General features: G+C 38.0%; 1 protein-coding gene across 5 annotated transcripts in view; it reads left to right on the top strand.

Annotated features, from left to right (window-relative positions):
* ZDHHC2 (zDHHC palmitoyltransferase 2) overlaps positions 1–18,029 on the top strand; it is a 91,485-nt gene that overhangs the window by 40,438 nt on the left and 33,018 nt on the right. Inside the window, exons 2-4 of one of the 5 annotated variants that reach the window (XM_051842603.3) lie at positions 4,058–4,084; positions 5,619–5,713; positions 15,309–15,410. In XM_051842603.3, the coding sequence (XP_051698563.1) occupies positions 4,058–4,084; positions 5,619–5,713; positions 15,309–15,410 (224 nt within the window). Of the gene's footprint in view, positions 1–4,057; positions 4,085–5,618; positions 5,714–15,289; positions 15,411–18,029 lie in introns of those variants that run through there. The other 4 variants (XM_051842602.3, XM_051842605.3, XM_051842604.3 and 1 more) reach the window with 4 other exon arrangements.

Below are 18,029 nucleotides of genomic sequence, written 5' to 3'. Positions count from 1 at the left end.
TTATTGCTATTTACTTTTCATGTTGATATAATCAAATTATATTTACTTACCGTTTATATATTTTCCAAAAGGAGTCTATATTCTCTATATTATTTTTGTACACATATGAATTATAAAACATTTGAGGCTAAGTATGCTTAAAGAGTCACAAATAAAAATGTAATAAAATGATTGAAATAAAATAAATTTATTCAAATGTTATTTGAAGATAGCAATTTTATGTGTTTTCATGCAATGAGAAGGGAAACTGAATTGACAGCTCTGCCATTAGACTGAAAATTACAAGGAGAATCACTGATCTACTCATTGAGTAAATATGGTTGAGAGAATGTTTATTTTCCAAGTATTCTATACGGAAACTTGGTAGAATCCATATATCTGTTAAGAAAATGTTAATTTGAAGAATCTTGATATTGTTATTTAGTCAATGAGAAGTCATAAAACTGCTAATGTTTATTAAGTCATTTGAGAATAGTTACAGTATATATAATTATATTTGCAGCACATATGACAGATATAGCATTACTGTCCAGAACACATAAAATACTCTCAATTCCTAAAAGATAAGTAGGCTAATAATAAATTGGGAATTCACTTAAAAGAGATAGGAAATTTTGTTTTATTTATTATTCTATTTTTAAAATAAAGCTAATACTCTGGTTTTACTTCAGATCGTATAAATCTTTTGCCTTTTAAAATAAAGCTGAGCCTCACTAGTAATAAGGAAAATGAATACTAAAATATGATTTCTTTTTGGCCTGTGATGTAGACAAAATTTTAAAAGACTTATTTTGGGCTACGCGTTGTGATACAACAGGTCAACCCTGAGCTGTTTGTTGGGACATCTGCATCCCTTATCAGACTGTCATTTCCAGTTTCAGCCTCTCCACTTCCAACCCAGCTTCCTGTTAGTGCATCCTGGGAGTCAGCAGATGATGGCTCAACTGCTGAGCCCCACCACCCATGTGGAAGACCTAGTTTAGTTCTGGGCTTCTGGCTTCAGCCTGTCCCTTCCCTGACTGTTGGAGGCATTTTGGGTGTGAACCAGCAGATAGAAAATTGCTAGCTCTGTGGCTCTGTTTCCTTGTTACTCTTTTTCTGTCACTCTGCCTTACAAGTGGATAAAAATAAGTAAATATTTTTTAAAAAGGCTTATGTTATACTTGTAGGAAATTGGTTGGACTCAGAAAACTGGCAGGATCAAACCGTTTTGGACTTTAACATTTCGTTTTATAGATGTTAGCAGAATTATTTACTGTAAGCAGTTATCCAAGTATAACTTATTTAATTTAAAAAAATGGAGCTTCTATGGATTTTGAAGTTTGTCTTGGGAAAAGCAAGCTGTGAATGGCAAAAATAGTTTCATTTTCTTTCAAATTCTTTATTATTATAAATAATGCCATGATGTAAAAGTCTTATAAGTAAGAGCTTCTTACAAGTAAAAATAAACTTTTATTTTGTGTTTTTGATTATTTCCAAATGTAAGAAAAATCTTTCCCTCGATTATCTCTCCTTTAAAATTTTTTTTAATTTATTTACATAAAGGGAACAGATTTCATGTATTTCATGTATACAGTTTTAAGAACATAAAAAAGATGTCTTTGAATGCGTATGTAGCTAATGAAGTAGTCATTCTGGTCAAAAAGATTACCAGCTTATACTGACTGCTTTTATAGAAAGGTCATCTTGTTTTGCTGTTGTCAGTTCTGACACCTAGAGTCATGGGTTAACAAATGCATTCCTCTGAAGCAGCAGCACACTGGAATGCTGGTGAAGGGTCATTTGTACAGAAATACCAATGGGCACAAATTACATTTCCATTTACTTTGATTAGCTCCTCTGATGGAGCATTTTGATCTAAGCAGGAGGCATCAATTTGGAGCACTTTTGAAGATAGGCGGGAGGCCTAGAGAGAAATGCATAAAGGTGTGACGGGTTCACTTCTAAAAGCGAGCTGGCCTGGGTCCTTCCACTGCCCTCAGAGGAACCCCTGAAGGGGTTCGGTGAGAAAGTGAATCCCAGTGATTGTTTATAGCTCTTGCCCCTATTCCCAGGGAGCTTTTTTGACTCATTAAAATTATTATTTGGTGAAGCCTTAAGCCCTTTGTAGTATAAAGCAAATTTATTAGCTCAAAAAGTTAAAAAGAAAAAGAGAGACAGAGGGAGGGAGGAAGAGAATACCATTATATTCTTAGAGTTGTATCTATTAACTATATTGCATTTGTTAAAAACTTCTTAAAATTTTTTAAAAAGTGAAAAAAGAAAGTGAACACTGACTAGCCTCTCATGTACAAACAAATTTGTAGAACTGGCCATTTGTAAGTCAAAGATCATCTGTGCCTGCCTGCCCCATACTGGGGATCAGATATGTTAAAAGGAAACATTTTAAGATGTCAATTCAAGGGTGAGAAGAGGTCTGGAAATCATATTATGTTGCAAAAAGAGAGCTATTAAGTGGGGCACAGTGACTTTAAAAATGTCAAAGCTGGAGCCAGTGCTATGGCATAGCAGATAAAGCCACCACCTGCAGCGCCGGCCTCCCATATGGGTGCCGGTTCAAGTCCACTTCTGATCCAGCTCTCTGCTATGGCCTGGGGAAGCAGTAGAAGATGACCCAAGTGCCTGGGCCCCTGAACTCATGTGCAAGATCTGGAAGAAGCTCCTGGCTCCTGGCTCCTGGCTTTGGATGGGCACAGCTCCAGCCATTGCAGCCAATTGGGGAGGGAACCAGTGGATGGAAGACCTCTCTGCCTCTCCTTCTCTCTGTGTAACTCTGACTTTCAAATAAATAAATAAATCTTTTTAAATGAGATTTATCTATAAAAAAAAGTCAAAGCCATCATTCACATTTTCTGTTTATTGCGTGCTATAGCCTGGATATCACGGGTAGAAGCCACAAAGAGACACATTTCAGAGCAGCAGAAGGATGAGTTTTTCACGTTCTTAGAGCAGTCCAGTCATGAAGTGGGCTGCTTCCCAAAGCTCTGAGCCCTTCTGGTGACACTCATTGGCTCCCATAGGAAGGAGCCTGGTTGTATCAGGTAGTCATAAAGCTCTCATTCCAGCTTTTGAAGGTGATGACATTTCATTCCAGGACTAAGGCCTGAAATCAGGTGCCTCTTTATAAAGCTGAGGAGAAGCACAAATACCTAAACAAAGTCAGACTTCCCCTTGGTGTGATGGAGATAGGTCAAAAACTCCAAAAGACTACAGTACAGAGGAAGGCCAAATGGAAAGCAAAACAGACAGACAATTCAATAGCTAAGGAAATGGTCTTTTTCTCCAGCCTATTTTAGCGTTTATAGCCCTTGTCCCAGTGGAATATTTATGAGCGTATCTCCATGGATAAAAGGAATTTAAAGATTGTTTACGGTTCATGGATAAAAGGAATTTAAAGATAATTTTTGCTGCAAAATTTTTTTTGAAATCCATACATAGCTACACACACACACACACATACACACACAGAGTACATGTTTTCTATGTGTTTTTGAAGAGTCCTCATATAATAACATCTAAGGAAAGACATTTTTCCCAGTGCTGCCTGGGCCCTGTGCTATCCAGAGGAAGCAATTAGAGTCACTAGACATATGAGTTGTACTTTTAGGAATCTGAGAAGACTATGTGCTGTGGACACATTTCATTTATGAAGAGCTAACTAAGCAGTTTCCAGTGTTTAAAGCAGTAAGTTTCTCTAGGAATGTCATGAACTGGAGAATACTGTTTTGATCTGCACTCTATAGTTGGAAGGAAAATAGAAATAGGACCCACACAGGACACACTTGAAAAGTGTTGTTTTGCCTTGTGGGAACCAGGGCTCAAATGTACCCAAGAGGCATGGCTGAAGGTAGCCACCAGTCTCCTTTCTCCACCCTCTTTCTACATAATGCTTGCCTGTCCTCTAAATAAGTGAAACAATTATTTAAAGAATGTTGGTTTGAAGGGAAGCCAAGTTATGAACCTACTTCAATACTTTATGTCTCTGTCTTGACCCCATTGTTGCCATAAACTTCATATAACCTATTACATATTTTTTCTTCCCTATTTATTTCCATAGTTTCCATGGAAAACATTGGCGAACAAGGTAAAATATGTTTTTGTTATAGAAATAAAATTTTTAAGTGGTTTGAAGAAAGCCACATTGTATCCATTTAGATTGGTTTTGATTAATGAATTATTCTCTTGAGTTTGTAGAGACAAAGTAGGGCTAAAAGCATCTAATTTCTCTAAGTCTCAAGACTGAATTCTTTCAGACAGTTGGCAACAGTTTCTACCTTGAAATGGCTGGAATTGTGCCCAAGATTTCTGTGGTTTTCAGGTACAGAGTTATTAATAGTTTTCTACTTAACTCGGATTACCCCACAACCAATTCACCCACATAATTCATGAAAAATAGCATTGTTGTAGTCATCTCACACTTACTTAATGTTCTTATTGAGATAACTAAAAAATTTAATTGTTCTAAATATGAGTATCATATTTTTAGAATTGAAAATTGATGTTAAAATTTTAAAATTCCGGCCAGCGCCGTGGCTCAATAGGCTAATCCTCTGCCTGTGGCGCCGGCACACCGGGTTCTAGTCCTGGTCTGGGCGCCGGATTCTGTCCCGGTTGCCCCTCTTCCAGGACAGCTCTCTGCTGTGGCCTGGGAGTGCAGTGGAGGATGGCCCAAGTTCCTGGGCCCTGCACCCACATGGGAGACCAGGAGAAGCACCTGGCTCCTGGCTTCAGATCAGCACGGTGCGCCGGCCGCAGCGCGCCGGCCACAGCAGCCATTGGAGGGTGAACCAATGGCAAAAAGAAAGACCTTTCTCTCTGTCTCTCTCTCTCACTGTCCACTCTGCCTGTCAAAAAAAAATTTTTTTAAATGCCAAAATGCTATATTTTATTCTGTATCTTACAGAATTAGTTGTATATTAATGCGCTGTTCCAAATGAATCAGTATCACTGTATAAAAGTATTTTAAATATGTATAGGATTTTAAAACTTTGTTTTAAACACCACACAAAGTGTATTTATATGCATTATCTGGAAAAAGGATTATTTGTCACTGTTGTTCCATGCAATAAATAAGACAGTTGCATTCTGATAGAGGAAATCACTCTTTTTCATGTGATCTCTGTTTAAATATGTTGTCATTATGACGGCCAGCAGCTTTGAGTATAGCTAACCAAGTTAGCACACAGTTCTCAAACAGGAACTGCTTTTGCTTTCCATGTCAGTAAAACAGAGTTCTTAAAGCCTGAATGTTTTACCATTTGATTGATGTTGTGTTTACTCTGTTAAGTTGCCTTCATGACTGCTTTATTTTTACAGCTCAGGAAAGTCCTTCCCAGCCATTTTGCCAATAGATGGGCATGTATGTATAGGTGGAAGGGTTTTATTAGTGGTATTAGACACAATATTTCAGCTAGGGCTATTTTATAAAAAAAAAAAAAACTGTCAGCTTTAGGCATATATTCAGTGAGTTGTGCTTATTCTGATAGGATATAAATTAACTTTCATAATTTGTTATTTTGGTGATTTGGTTATTTTAGGACAATAACTTTACTTGTGAGTGCTATGATTTCAGTTGGTATTTGCATATTGCAATGATAATTATGTTTCTCTCCTTCTAGTTGTGTGCTTGTTGGCTTATCATCTACTTTTCGCGATGTTTGTCTGGTCATACTGGAAAACTATCTTTACATTACCAATGAATCCTTCAAAAGAAGTAAGTTGAAATAGTCACAGTTATCTTAAAGATAGAAATCAATAATACTGATACTGATAACTTATGAATTAATTGTATTCTTTTCATTAATGTTGCAAACTTTTGAGTATAGTGACTGTTTAAAAAATAATGTCTGTTAAATACTTACTTTCATTTGCTAGCTACTGTTTTTGCATCAGATGAGTATTATATTTGCAATATTAAATCTGTCATGCATTCCATTTCTACAAGAGTCAGACATTAGGGTGGATGAATATATGTATGTATGTATGGATGGATAAAAAAGAGTTAGAAGGCAGATACAATTCCACTGTAATATTAAAGGTGTATTAGTTGGCAGTCTGCCATCAGAAACAACACAATAATGGTTTAATTAATTCCTGCATTCAATACGTGTATAGCTTACCCATTGCTTCCAGGAATCTAGACTCCTATTTTGTTGCTCTGTAAGTGTAGCCTTCATTCCCAAGGATACTTATAGTTCCAGCCATCGTATCTACATTCTAGACACAAAGTCAGAGAAAATTAGGAAGATGAGGAGAAATGAATGCCATTTCCTTTACAGAGACTTTCTAAAATTGCTGACATTATTTCCACTAACATTTGGAACTTTTTTCATGGCCACATTGACTCACATGGAAGGTCTATTCTTGATGGCCATGTTAGCCACTGTAGAAAGGAATAGTGGTTATCTGGGAGCAACCAGGCATCTCTGCTACAGAGATGTTACACAGAGTGATAGAATTACACTGCATTTGAAAAAAATATTGTAAATAGAATGATATGGATAAATGTGTCTTACTCACTTTTGTATGCATTGCACTTTTTCAGTATTTTTGTTGAATTGAAATGAAACTTTGGTACAAATAGATATAGTTTTAATAGGCCAAGTTTAAAAAAAGAACCACTGTAGATTGGCATCATTGTAAATTGTTTCTTGAAATATAGCTGTGGTCATAAAGGCAAATAAATATGCTATTTGACCTGAGAAAGGATATTAAAAAGAAAACCAAAGATATTTGCACAGAATTAATGGTATGTCTGGCCTGGAATGCTTTATATATTGCTGTTTCCAGACTACTTTTTCTTCTCTCCTTTTTCCTCTCTCTCAGCTTATTCTCTTCTTTTCCATCGTCTTGCTTACCCCCATAATGGCCTTAGTTTCGGTTTAAGGAAACATGCTGACTTCACATTCTTCATGTCTCTGTTCAGGTGGTAACTTACCATAGAGGTTTCTAGGACACTATCTGTAAAACAGCAAACCCTCTGCTCTTGGCTTTCCCCATACCTTACCTTGCTGTTTTGTTTACATAGCATTTACCATCCTGTAAAACACTACACATTCATTTGTTCATTAGTTTTTTAAGTACTATCACTAGAATGTACTTTCTGTAAGAGCAGGACTTTATCTGCTTTGTTCATTACTTTATCAGAAAAGTACTCAATAAGTTGTTAAATGGTTGAAGGGAACTAGGAAAGAATCTATAGAAACCTGGTGGAGATGGAAGTTTATGTTTGTAGCTTTGATGAGAAGTTGAGGTGACTTCTGATTTCTTCCTAAAGATGATATAAAAGGCCATCAGCTGTGAATGAAAAGGGAGGTGAGTTGAACGGGACTGAGGAAAATAGAGGTTTGAACTAGTGGTTTTATGAAGTGGAAAAATAAAATATAGAAGTAGAAGAAATAGCATGGTAATGAAGCAGCAGTCAAAACTGAGGACAGTGAATGTATAATTATACTGCCCTTATTTGTTGGTTAAGAATCTTAGGTTATTCTATTAACAAAAAGCAAAAATTTTATAAATAAAGTGAGCTACTTCTTTAATCATCTAGTAGCAAGAGACCCCTGACTTGTAAGATGAGTTTCTAGGACTTAAATTGACAGTAAAGTACTCTCAGGTTCTAAAAATTTTTGAAAAGTGGGGCTGAAAGGTAGGAAAGATACTGCAATAAATAGATGAATATTTTCTTATCACTTTTGAGGGAAGATGAAAAATCTGGAACATATGAATATGTTTACCTTTTTCATGGGAGAATTGTTAAGTTGATAGTAGCTTTTCAATTCACAAGATGTTTCTCTCAATATAAAAGTAATTTAATGGCACCAAACTGTATTTTTAAATAGGTACTAGGCAAAAAGAAAAAAATTATGTCACACTGATTCAACCACTGCACAGTTTGTATTTCTTTCTAGTTATTTTTGTAGTCAAATTCTTTCTGTTCCATGTTTTTCACAAAATAGTGCATCATTGGTATATTGATATTTTTAACAGATTGCTATTTTTAATAACAGCATAATATTCTCACTGAAACATGCAAAACTTTAATCACATCCTAACTTGGATTTTCAGACTAATCTAAATAGTTTATACATAGAACTTTAAACATATTTTGGGTTATATCCTTAATACAAATTCTCAGAAGTAGAATTACTAGATCAGTGAAATTTAAGTCACTTGCTGAGTTGGTTCCCAAAAGGACTGTAGCAATTATGATTCTACCAGTTTTATCAGACCCTTGGCATTCTGTGTTGTTATGAAGAAAATGCTCAGAGGCAATTTAATAGGCAAAAATACTTTTATGTTTTAATTGCGATATTTTGGATGGAAGTAAAATTTTGGTTATTTTTGTTTTAGGTGAAAAGCAACTTGCAAAAAAGGAGATACAGTTCTGTATTTAGCACAAAAACAATATTTGAGCCCAGATCTTGGTTTCTTTTTTTTTTTTTTTTTTTTGAGATTTATTTATTTATTTGAAAGGCACAGTTACAGAGAGGCAGAGTCAGAGGCAGGGAGAAAGAGATCTTCCATTTGCTGGTTCATTCCCCATATCTGGAGCTGGGCTGATCTGAAGCCAGGAGCCAGGAGCTTCTTGTGGGTCTCCCACATGGGTGCAGGGGCCCAAGCACTTGGGCCATCTTCCACTGCTTTCCCAGGCCATAGCAGAGAGTCAGGTTGGAAGTGGAGCAGCCCAGTTTCCAACCAGTGCCCATATGGGATGCCTGCACTGCAGGTGGTGGCTTTACCCCCCAGATCTTGGTTTCTAATCACATTCTCCAATAAAAGGAAGGCTTCTTGGAGATATGACTGGTTCTAGGACTATGGCAAGAAATACTGAAGATGAGCCTGGAGCATCTTACAGTGCCAGAAAGTGCTCAGAAAACATTGATGGGTGTATATCAAAGGGATACAGGAGCCAACTGAAGGAGTTTTCCATAACTAAAGCAGGAATGATTTTAGCAACAAAACAAGGAAAACAGGGATAGTTTATAATCTGTAGTTTTAAATACACAGTGGCTAGCACTGTGGCAGAGCAGGTAAAGCGGCCACCTGCAGTGCTGGCATCCCATATAGGTGCTGGTTCAAGTCCTGGCTGCTCCACTTCCGATCCAGCTCTCTGCTATGGCCTGGGAAAGCAGTAGAAGATGGGCCACATCCTTGGGTCCCTGCACCTGTGTGGAAGACCTGGAGGAAGCTCCTGGCTCTTGGCTTCAGATCTTCCAAGCTCTGGTCACTGTAGCCATTTGGGAGTGAACCAGCAGATGGAAGACCTCTCTCTCTGTCTCCCTGCCTCTCTCTCTCTCTCTTCCTTCCTCTCTCTCTCTCTGCCTCTGTTCCTCTGTAACTCTACCTTTCAAATAAATAAATAAGTCTTTAAAAAAATAAAATAAATATACATGAGTTGATTGATATATGTAAATGATAGAGTGAATAATGAAAAGAGAAAAATCTCTTCAAGAAGAATTCCAAATAATTTATTATTATCACACTTTCAAGGAAGGGGGCAGGGAGACATGAATCACCCATTCACGTGGGTGGCAGGAACCCAGTTACTTGAGCCATCACAGCCTGTACTTGTAGAAAGTTGAAGTCAGGAACTGAAGCCAGGCACCCAGCTCAGGCACCCTGATGTGGGACGTTTGCATTTTAACCACTAGGTAAATGCCCACTCTATTTATACATTTATTAACAGAAACGTTAAACATATTAGGGAGTTTTCCAGTTCTAGCATTCCATAGAACTTTATCTCAGTGACAAGGATTCAGAACTTAGTTTAGAAAGGATAAAAAGACAATGTTCGGGGTTGGCATTGTGACACAGTGGGTTAAGTGCTGCCTGCAGTGTGGTCATCCCTTATGGGCACCAGTTTGAGTCCCGGCTGCCTCACTTCTGATTCAGCTCCCGGTAATGTGCCTCAGAAAGCAACAGAGGATGGCTAAGTCCTTGGGCCCCTGCACCTATGTAGGTGACACGGATGGAGCTCCTGGCTCCTCACTTGGCTTGGCCCAACTCCAGCTGTTGTGGCCATTTGAGGGAATAAGCTAGCAGATGGAAGATCTCTCTCTCTTCCTCCTCTCTCACTAACCCTGCCTTTCAAATAAATAAATAAATCTTTTTTTTAATGTTAATACTTTTAACCCACATAACTGTTGGTTTTTTACTAGATTAACTTACAATGCCAAGTTTTTAATTAATTTTAGAAATGGGAGTCACAGCTCTGCAAATGGAAGGTGGACTAGGTTATAAAATAACTTTGTCTTTGCTATGCTGTGACCTGACCTAGTCTTACTAGTATCTTCTCATTTGTCCGTTTTGCATGCTGTTGATGTGCCAGGGCTTGACCCCTTCCCTTGTAGAGTTAAATGCTTACAGGACAGAAAGGTAAACAGCAGATGGGCCAAAAAAATAATTTCAGGTTGTGATAGGTAGCACAGAGAAAGCACAGGTGGGCCTGATGCACAGTGTCATGGGGGGAAAGGACAGAATTGTCAGGGTTTCCCCCCCAGAAAAAAAAGTCACGGCTGTCCTTTGAGAAAATGACGCTCAGGCAGAAAGCTGCAAGGTGTGGAGAAGCCAGCTGTGGAAAGGATGTGAAGAATGGCATATCAGGCAGAGAAATCAGCTTGTGGAAGGTTGATAGGTACTTCCTTGGGAGCCGTGTATTGACTATTACAACATCATTGACTGTTCATCTTTTTATATTGAATAAATGTTCCAAACAGCATACACAGTTCTATTACAATCATCAGTGCTCGTCTGTGTCAGTGTTTTTCTCTTCCTTCAAAACATCTCGGAGCACCTTTTAAATTTTAAACCAGTGTCATCTTACATGGTATCCAAACTAGAATTTGTTAAGCATTTATTTATTTGAAAGGTAGAGAGAGAGAGAGAGAGCGAGCGAGCGCGCGCGCGCGAGAGAAGATTAATGAGATATTTACTCCCCAAATGGCTGAAACAGCTGGCGGTGGGCCAGGCTGAAGCCAGGAGCCAGGAACTCCAACCTGGTCTCCCACATGGGTGGCAAGAATTCCAGTACTTGAGCCATGGCACATCTCAAATGTATAAGCAGGAAGCTGGGTGGAAGCACAGTATCCAGGACAGGAACAGGCATTCTGATATGGAATGCAGGTGTCCAAGCGGCAGCTGAACTGCTGCACCACAGTGCCTGCCACTGACCTAGAATTTTATGTATGAAAGAAAATCTGGTAAACTGGTATGGTTGCATTTGGTAGATCAGTGGATAATTTGAATTTTATTTGTTTTTTGTTTATTTTAGGTTTATTTATTTATTTGAAGGGCAGAATTACACAGAGGGAGGCACACACACATGCGCACACACACATACACAAACACACGCACACAGATCTTACATCACTGGTTCACTCACCAAATGGCTGCAACAGCTAGAGCCAGGCCAGGCCAAAGCCAAGAGCCTGGAACTCCATCCAGGTCTTCCACATGGGTGGCAGGGGCCTACTACTACTACTACTACTACTACTACTACTGTCCCAGGCACCATAGCAGGGAGCTATATCAGAAGTGGAGCATCTGGGACTCTATCTGGCACTCACATGAAATGCTGGTGTCGTAGGTGATAGCTTAACCCATCGCACCACAATACCAGTCCTCTGAATTTTTCTTTCTGAGTTCTTGAACTCTGTTGTTAATATCTGAAGGGGTGATAACATTTTCATTCCAACAGCTTTCCATTAAAGTTTTTATTTTTCAGAGTAACTTTGAAACCAGTGGAATGAATGCTACATCTTCATTATCCAGTTGGAAGTTTGCTATCTGTTGGACACATGTTCCCAAGCATATTTTTAATTCCAAGCTTTTAGATCTCCTGCTACTCCCACTCAGCCTCTAGTAACAGGCTTGAAGGCCCTTTTCTGGGCTTCCACATTCAGCACTGCTCATGCCCATGCCCATCAACATTTATATATTCTAGCCATCAGAAAAATTATGCAAATATATTTAGACTTTCAACTGAAGATTTAAGGTAATAAGCTAGTAAAGAGCAACTTATAGAATGTATCGGCCTTCATAAATATGACTTTCATGTATTTTTTATTTATGTTCATTTTGAAAAAGGACTGGTTAATGTGATTTGAATCCCTTTGCTGTGAACTTGTAACAGGAAGACTAATTAATCCACAGAATACTTTTCTAGATATCTGTAACACACTATACCTATAAATTTAATGCTAGTAAATTTGCTATACTAATTTATGATATATATGTCATGTAAATTATCTTTTGTTAAAAGAAAATTGTACATTTAATGTGTAAATACTTTATTTTTTCTCAAAATAAGCTATTAAATCAGATAATTAATAACATTAATATTTGTGAACCATATACTAGAGTTTAAGAGGTATTATAATCTGTTTCCCCAGATGTCTGTATCTTACCATAGAATTGCTAGACATTAGTGATTTTTTAAAAAAAGCTTAGGGAGGGAACTGACATTGTAGCACAGTGGGCTAATCCTCCACGTATATTGCCAGTATCCCATTGATGCTGGTTTGAGCACCGGTTTGAGTCCCAGCTCCCTGCTAATGTGCCTGGGAAAACAGCAGAAGATAGCTCAATGCTTGGGTCCCTGCCACCCACATGGGAGACCAAGATGGAGTTCCTAGCTCCTGGCTTCAGCATATTCCACCTTGGCTATTAGAGCCATTTCGGGAGGAAACCAGCAGATCAAAGATTCTCTCTCTTTCTCTGTAAGTCTGCCTTTCAAATAAATAAACAAGTGATTTTTTTTAAAGAGGGACAGACATTTGGCACAGCAGTTAAAATGCTACTCGAGACACCAACATCCCATATAGGAGAGTCTGGATTCAAGTTCTGGTTCTTTTTCCAATTCCAACTTCTTGCTGATGTGTACCTTGGGAGGTAGCAGGTAATGGCTCAAGTACCTGGTTTGCTACCACCCATATGGGAGACCTGGATTGTGTGCATGTGTGTATTTAAGATTTATTTATTTATTGAAAAGGCAGATTTAGAGAGAGAGAGAGAAGGAGAGACAAAGAAAGAGATCTTCCATCTATTGCCCAGATGGCCACAATGGCCAGTGCTGGGCCAGGCTGAAACCCAGAGCCAGGAGCTTCTTCCAAGCCTCTGTCATGGGTGCAGGGGCCCAAAGACTTGGGCCATCCTCTGCTGCTCTCCCAGACACAGTATCAGGGAGCTGCATTGGAAGTGGAGCAGCTGGGACTCAAGTCAATGCCCATGTGGGATGCCAGCACTGCAGGCAATTGCCCAACTCACTGTGCCATGGCGCCAGCCCCTGGATTGTGTTCTGGCTTCTGGCTTCAGCCTGGACTGGCCCAACCTGGCATTGTGGTTATTAGGGGAGTGAACCAGTGGATTGAATCTCTCCCTCTCTCTGTCTCTCTCTCTGTCTTTGCTTTTAAGATAAAGAAAATAAATAATCAAACAAATGTGGAAATCATGTTACTGCTTTTCAGACAATATGCCAGTAAGATCTAGAATGTGACAAAATGGAAAACTTTTTATTTTGCCCTCTTGGATATGAAATTTTACTGTGCTATTATATGAAGAATTTTATGGTAATTTTAAAATTATTTACATTTGAAGACTGAAGATTTGTTTTTATGTATGAATCAATAGAACTCTCAACCTCTAAACAAATTTTAAACTTTTATTCTCCATCGATTAGGATTTAGATTCAAGTAACATGATTTAATTTGCATCAAAATGTTCTTTTTTCCTTTCATTGAAATATTTGAATCACTTAAAGCTTTTTTAAATGGTAAAATATTTCATACATACAAAAAAGTCAATAGACTACACAATGTAAATAATAATAAAATGAAACTGCCTAGATAATCACCCAGCTAATATGTGACACTATGTATGTTTTCCATATCTCCTCTGTACTTCACTGTTGTATTTCCATGTACTCCTCAAGAAGCACCATCTGGGGGCCAGCTTGATGGTACAGTGGGTGAAGCCACTGCCTGTGATGCTGGCTTCCCATATGAGCACCAGTCCAGTCCTGGATGCTCTGCTTCCTATCCAGCTTCCTGGTAGTGTGCCTGGGAAAGCAGAGGAAGATGGCCCAACTTCTTGGGTCCCTGCCACCCACATGGGAGACCAGTGTGGAGTTCTAGGCTCCTCTCTTAGGTCTTGCACAGACTTGGCTGTTGTGGTAATTTGGGGAGTGAACCAGTGGAAGGAAGTTTTCTTGGTCTCTTCCTCTTTCTCTGTAACTATCTTTCAGATAAATAAAATGAATCTGAAAAAAATAAAATCAACTACTACCCTGCTTTTTATGTTAATTATTCTCTTGTTTTTCAGGTGTCCACACACACACACACACACACACACACGTAAATATATTGTTTAGCTTACTGGTTTATACAGTGAAATCATTCCTTATATTTTCTATGAGATGATTCGTTGTTGAGCAGCATGTTGAGATTCTTTGCCTTGTTGTTCACAGCAGTGATTCTTTAATTGCTAAGTGCCAACAATATCCCGTTATTGTTAAGTGCCAATAATATGTTTAGATATACCAAATCCCAATTTGTGTATCCATTACTCTTTTAAACAAAATTTGTTTTGCATTTAGTTTTTTCACACCTCAAATGATGCTGTGATTATCCTTATACATGTCCCTGGAATACATTTACAGTTCATATGGTACAGCCTTTATAAACTCTGTGTGTGTGTGTGTATGTGTGTGTGTGTGATTGTCAAGCAGAAGGTGAAACAGATTCTAATTTTTCTCAAATAAATTTTTTCTCTAATTAGTTGGGCCAAATTGTCTGAGAAGTAAAATGAATAATTTGTTCCCTTGAGTTCTGGTGAAGAACTCATGCAATGGTTGTCTCTAAGTTAAACTTACACAGTTGAGTAAGAGTATTCATTTGTTTCTACTTTTATTCTTCACGGTACTCAATGAAGTGGTACTCAAACCTCATCTTTTGAGCTGCGTTTCTTACTGAGACATTTTGTCACCGAATATAATTAATAGTTAGAGAGAAGTTTACATTTTACATGAACCTTTACATACTCTGTTATGTTTAAGTTTCACAAATACCTGAGGAAGTGTGTATGCACTCTTATTATACCCTTTTTCTAGATGCATATACTAACACTCTGTGAGGTAAACAGACATGCCCAGATTTCAAACTGTGTTCCCTCTCTGAATATATACACCATTACTATTTTATGAATACCTTTTTCTGGTATATATTGTATTCTATAATAGAGTAGACCAATATCACTCCTTTAAAGACATTGATTAAAATTTAAATGTATTCCACAGTTCCATCTCTCTTATGCAGAGAAAGAATTGTTGGAGAGAGAGCCAAGAGGAGAAGCCCATCAGGAAGTCCTTAGGCGAGCAGCCAGGGATCTTCCCATTTACACCAGGACTATGTCTGGAGGTAAGCTTGATGATAAATAATATGGGATAGCACCCAGGGGAGAGCAGGGTGACTGGGAGAAAGCATGTCTACATAACTGAAACCATCACTTAGTTCTCAGAGTGCTGTGTTATTTGGGTTGCTATTAAATCCTTCCTGTACAGTTTCGTGAGTCAGAATAGAAACATGAATGACACTGGCATAGAGACCTCAGTGAAATCAGAGTGACTAATTCCCTTCTGCCTTCTGAATTGTGACCCACTGAAGATATGAGAATTGTGGACATCTTGATTTGTCATAGCATCAATTTTTAAGGTTATTTGTGTTTATAATTTTCCAAAAAAATTAAATGTGTTTATTTGAGAGTCAGAGACAGGCAGGCAAAGAGCTCCTATTTGCCAGCTCACTCTGTGTGCTACAGTAGGCAGGGCTGGACCATGCTGAAGACAGGGACCTGGAACTTAACCCAGTTCTTCTATGTGGCTAGGAGGGACTTGTGTACTTGAGCCATCACTGCTGCCTTTCAGAATCTTTATTAGCGGAAACTGATTCAGGAGCCAGAGCTGGGTATGGAACTCAGGGACCCTGATGTGGGACATGGGCATGCTGACCAGCATGTTACCTGCTAGGCTAAATGCCCTAAGGTTTAACTGAAGACATTCCTATTTATGTTTAAGGGAGAAATATCTATAATGAGCATAAAATTTAAAATTTTACATGTATTTTTCATCGATTTAATACAGTAGCTGTAAATTTTTAAGATTTAAGTGTTAGTACAATTTCTTTACTCATCTTTAAAATTTATATTAATTTATTTGACCAGTGCAGTTAATTAATCTCTTTCTTGGGTAAAACTTTTTAAAATATTTCCTTTTGTATTTGAAAGGAAGAGAAAATGGGGGATTGAGAGAGAATGAGAGATTTGCTGGTTCCCATCCCAAATGCCTGCAACAGCAGAGCTAGGCCAGGCCAATGCCAGGGGCCTGGAAGTCTATCTGTGTCTTGTCCATGGGTTCAAGGGACAGGGACCTAAGTAGCTGGGCCATCATCTGCTGCCTCCCAGGATGCATTAACAGGCAGCTGGATTGGAAGTAGAGGAGCTAGGATTTGACCTGGCACTCCCATATAAGATGTAGGTGTATCAAGCAGCAGTTTAATCAGTTTAAGATAATTTAACCTCTCTCTCTCTCATTACACAGTTATCTTAAGAATAATCATACTTTGATTATTGATATTTGCCCACCAAATTTATCCCAAAATTTTATGACTTTAGACCTGTACTGCCCATTAAGGTAACTACTAGCTCCATGAAGCCATAGAACTAAATATGAGTAGTCCAGGAATTAGCATTTAGCCTAGTGGTTAAGATGCCTGCATTCCAAGTGAAGTACCTGGGTTTAATTCCAGGATCTGGTTCTGGATTCCAGCTCCTGCCAGTGCAGACACAGGGAGGCACTGGTGATGGCCTCATGCAAGAGAGCTGGATTGTGTTCTAGGCTCCTGGATTTGAACCTGACCCAGACCCAGCTCTGTGGCATTTGAACAATGAAACAACAGATGGGAGTGTCCTTTACTTGTATGCATGTTCACTTGCTTTCTCTCTCTCTCTTCCTGTTGAAAAAACATTTTTTAAATAAAAAACTATATGACAATACCAAATTAAATATGCTTTAAGTGTAAACTACACAACTGGTTTCAATGACTTAGCATGAAAAAGAATGCAAACTCTTATTAGTATTTAATATTATTTATATTTAATTCTAACTCTAGAATCCTAATTGAATCTAAGTCTCACAAACGATTTTTATCTTGTTTGTTGTTGCTCTTCTAGTAATCAGATGGCATCTTGATTTCATATTGTACCACTGGTTCTATCCCAGAAAGAGAAGTACTTATGTATATTTATATTATTTACCCTGTAAGCCTAAACAAATATTGAGGAAATTTAAGCCTGCTAAGAATAAGTTACTGCCTCATTTTCCAAAGCTAGTGACACTACAGAGTACAAAAACCTAGTTTTATTCCTAGACTAGTGCTTATCTACTGTTTCTCAAAACAATTTTAAATTATGTAAGTAATATGAATAAATTCTCAAGAGATCCAAAAATGACAATTAAAATAAAATTCTACCTTGACTGCTGGAAGTTTTTTTTTTTTTTTAATCTTTTATTTAATGAGTACGACTCATGTGTTACAATGGCTTCCCCCCCCATACCGTCCCTCCCACCCACAACCCTCCCCTTTCCCACTCCCTCTCCCCTTCCATTCACATCAAGATTCATTTTCGATTATCTTAATATACAGAAGATCAGCTTAGTATACCTTAAGTAAGTATTTCAACAGTTTGCTCCCACACAGAAACATAAAGTGAAAAATAATAGATGATTTTTTTTTTAATAATGATGAAATCAGATCAGACCTATTGTCATGTTTAATCCCAGTGAGAGTCAAGTTGGGAATTGATAATTTCTTTCTTTCTTTTTTTTTTTTTTTTTTTTTTTACAGAAGATCAGTTTAGTGTACATTAAGTAAAGATTTCAGTCGTTTGCACCCCCATAGAAACACAAAGTGAAATATACTGTTTGAGTACTCGTTATAGCATTAAGCCTCAGTGTACAGCACGTTAAGGACAGAGATCCT

This window comes from Oryctolagus cuniculus, chromosome 2 (genome assembly GCF_051225735.1).
Source record: "Oryctolagus cuniculus isolate XC-2025 breed Fujian yellow rabbit chromosome 2, ASM5122573v1, whole genome shotgun sequence".
In the NCBI taxonomy this organism is placed as follows: domain Eukaryota; kingdom Metazoa; phylum Chordata; class Mammalia; order Lagomorpha; family Leporidae; genus Oryctolagus; species Oryctolagus cuniculus.
Note: the sequence above shows the minus strand (reverse complement) of the source record. Positions and strands in the feature narration are given on the sequence as shown.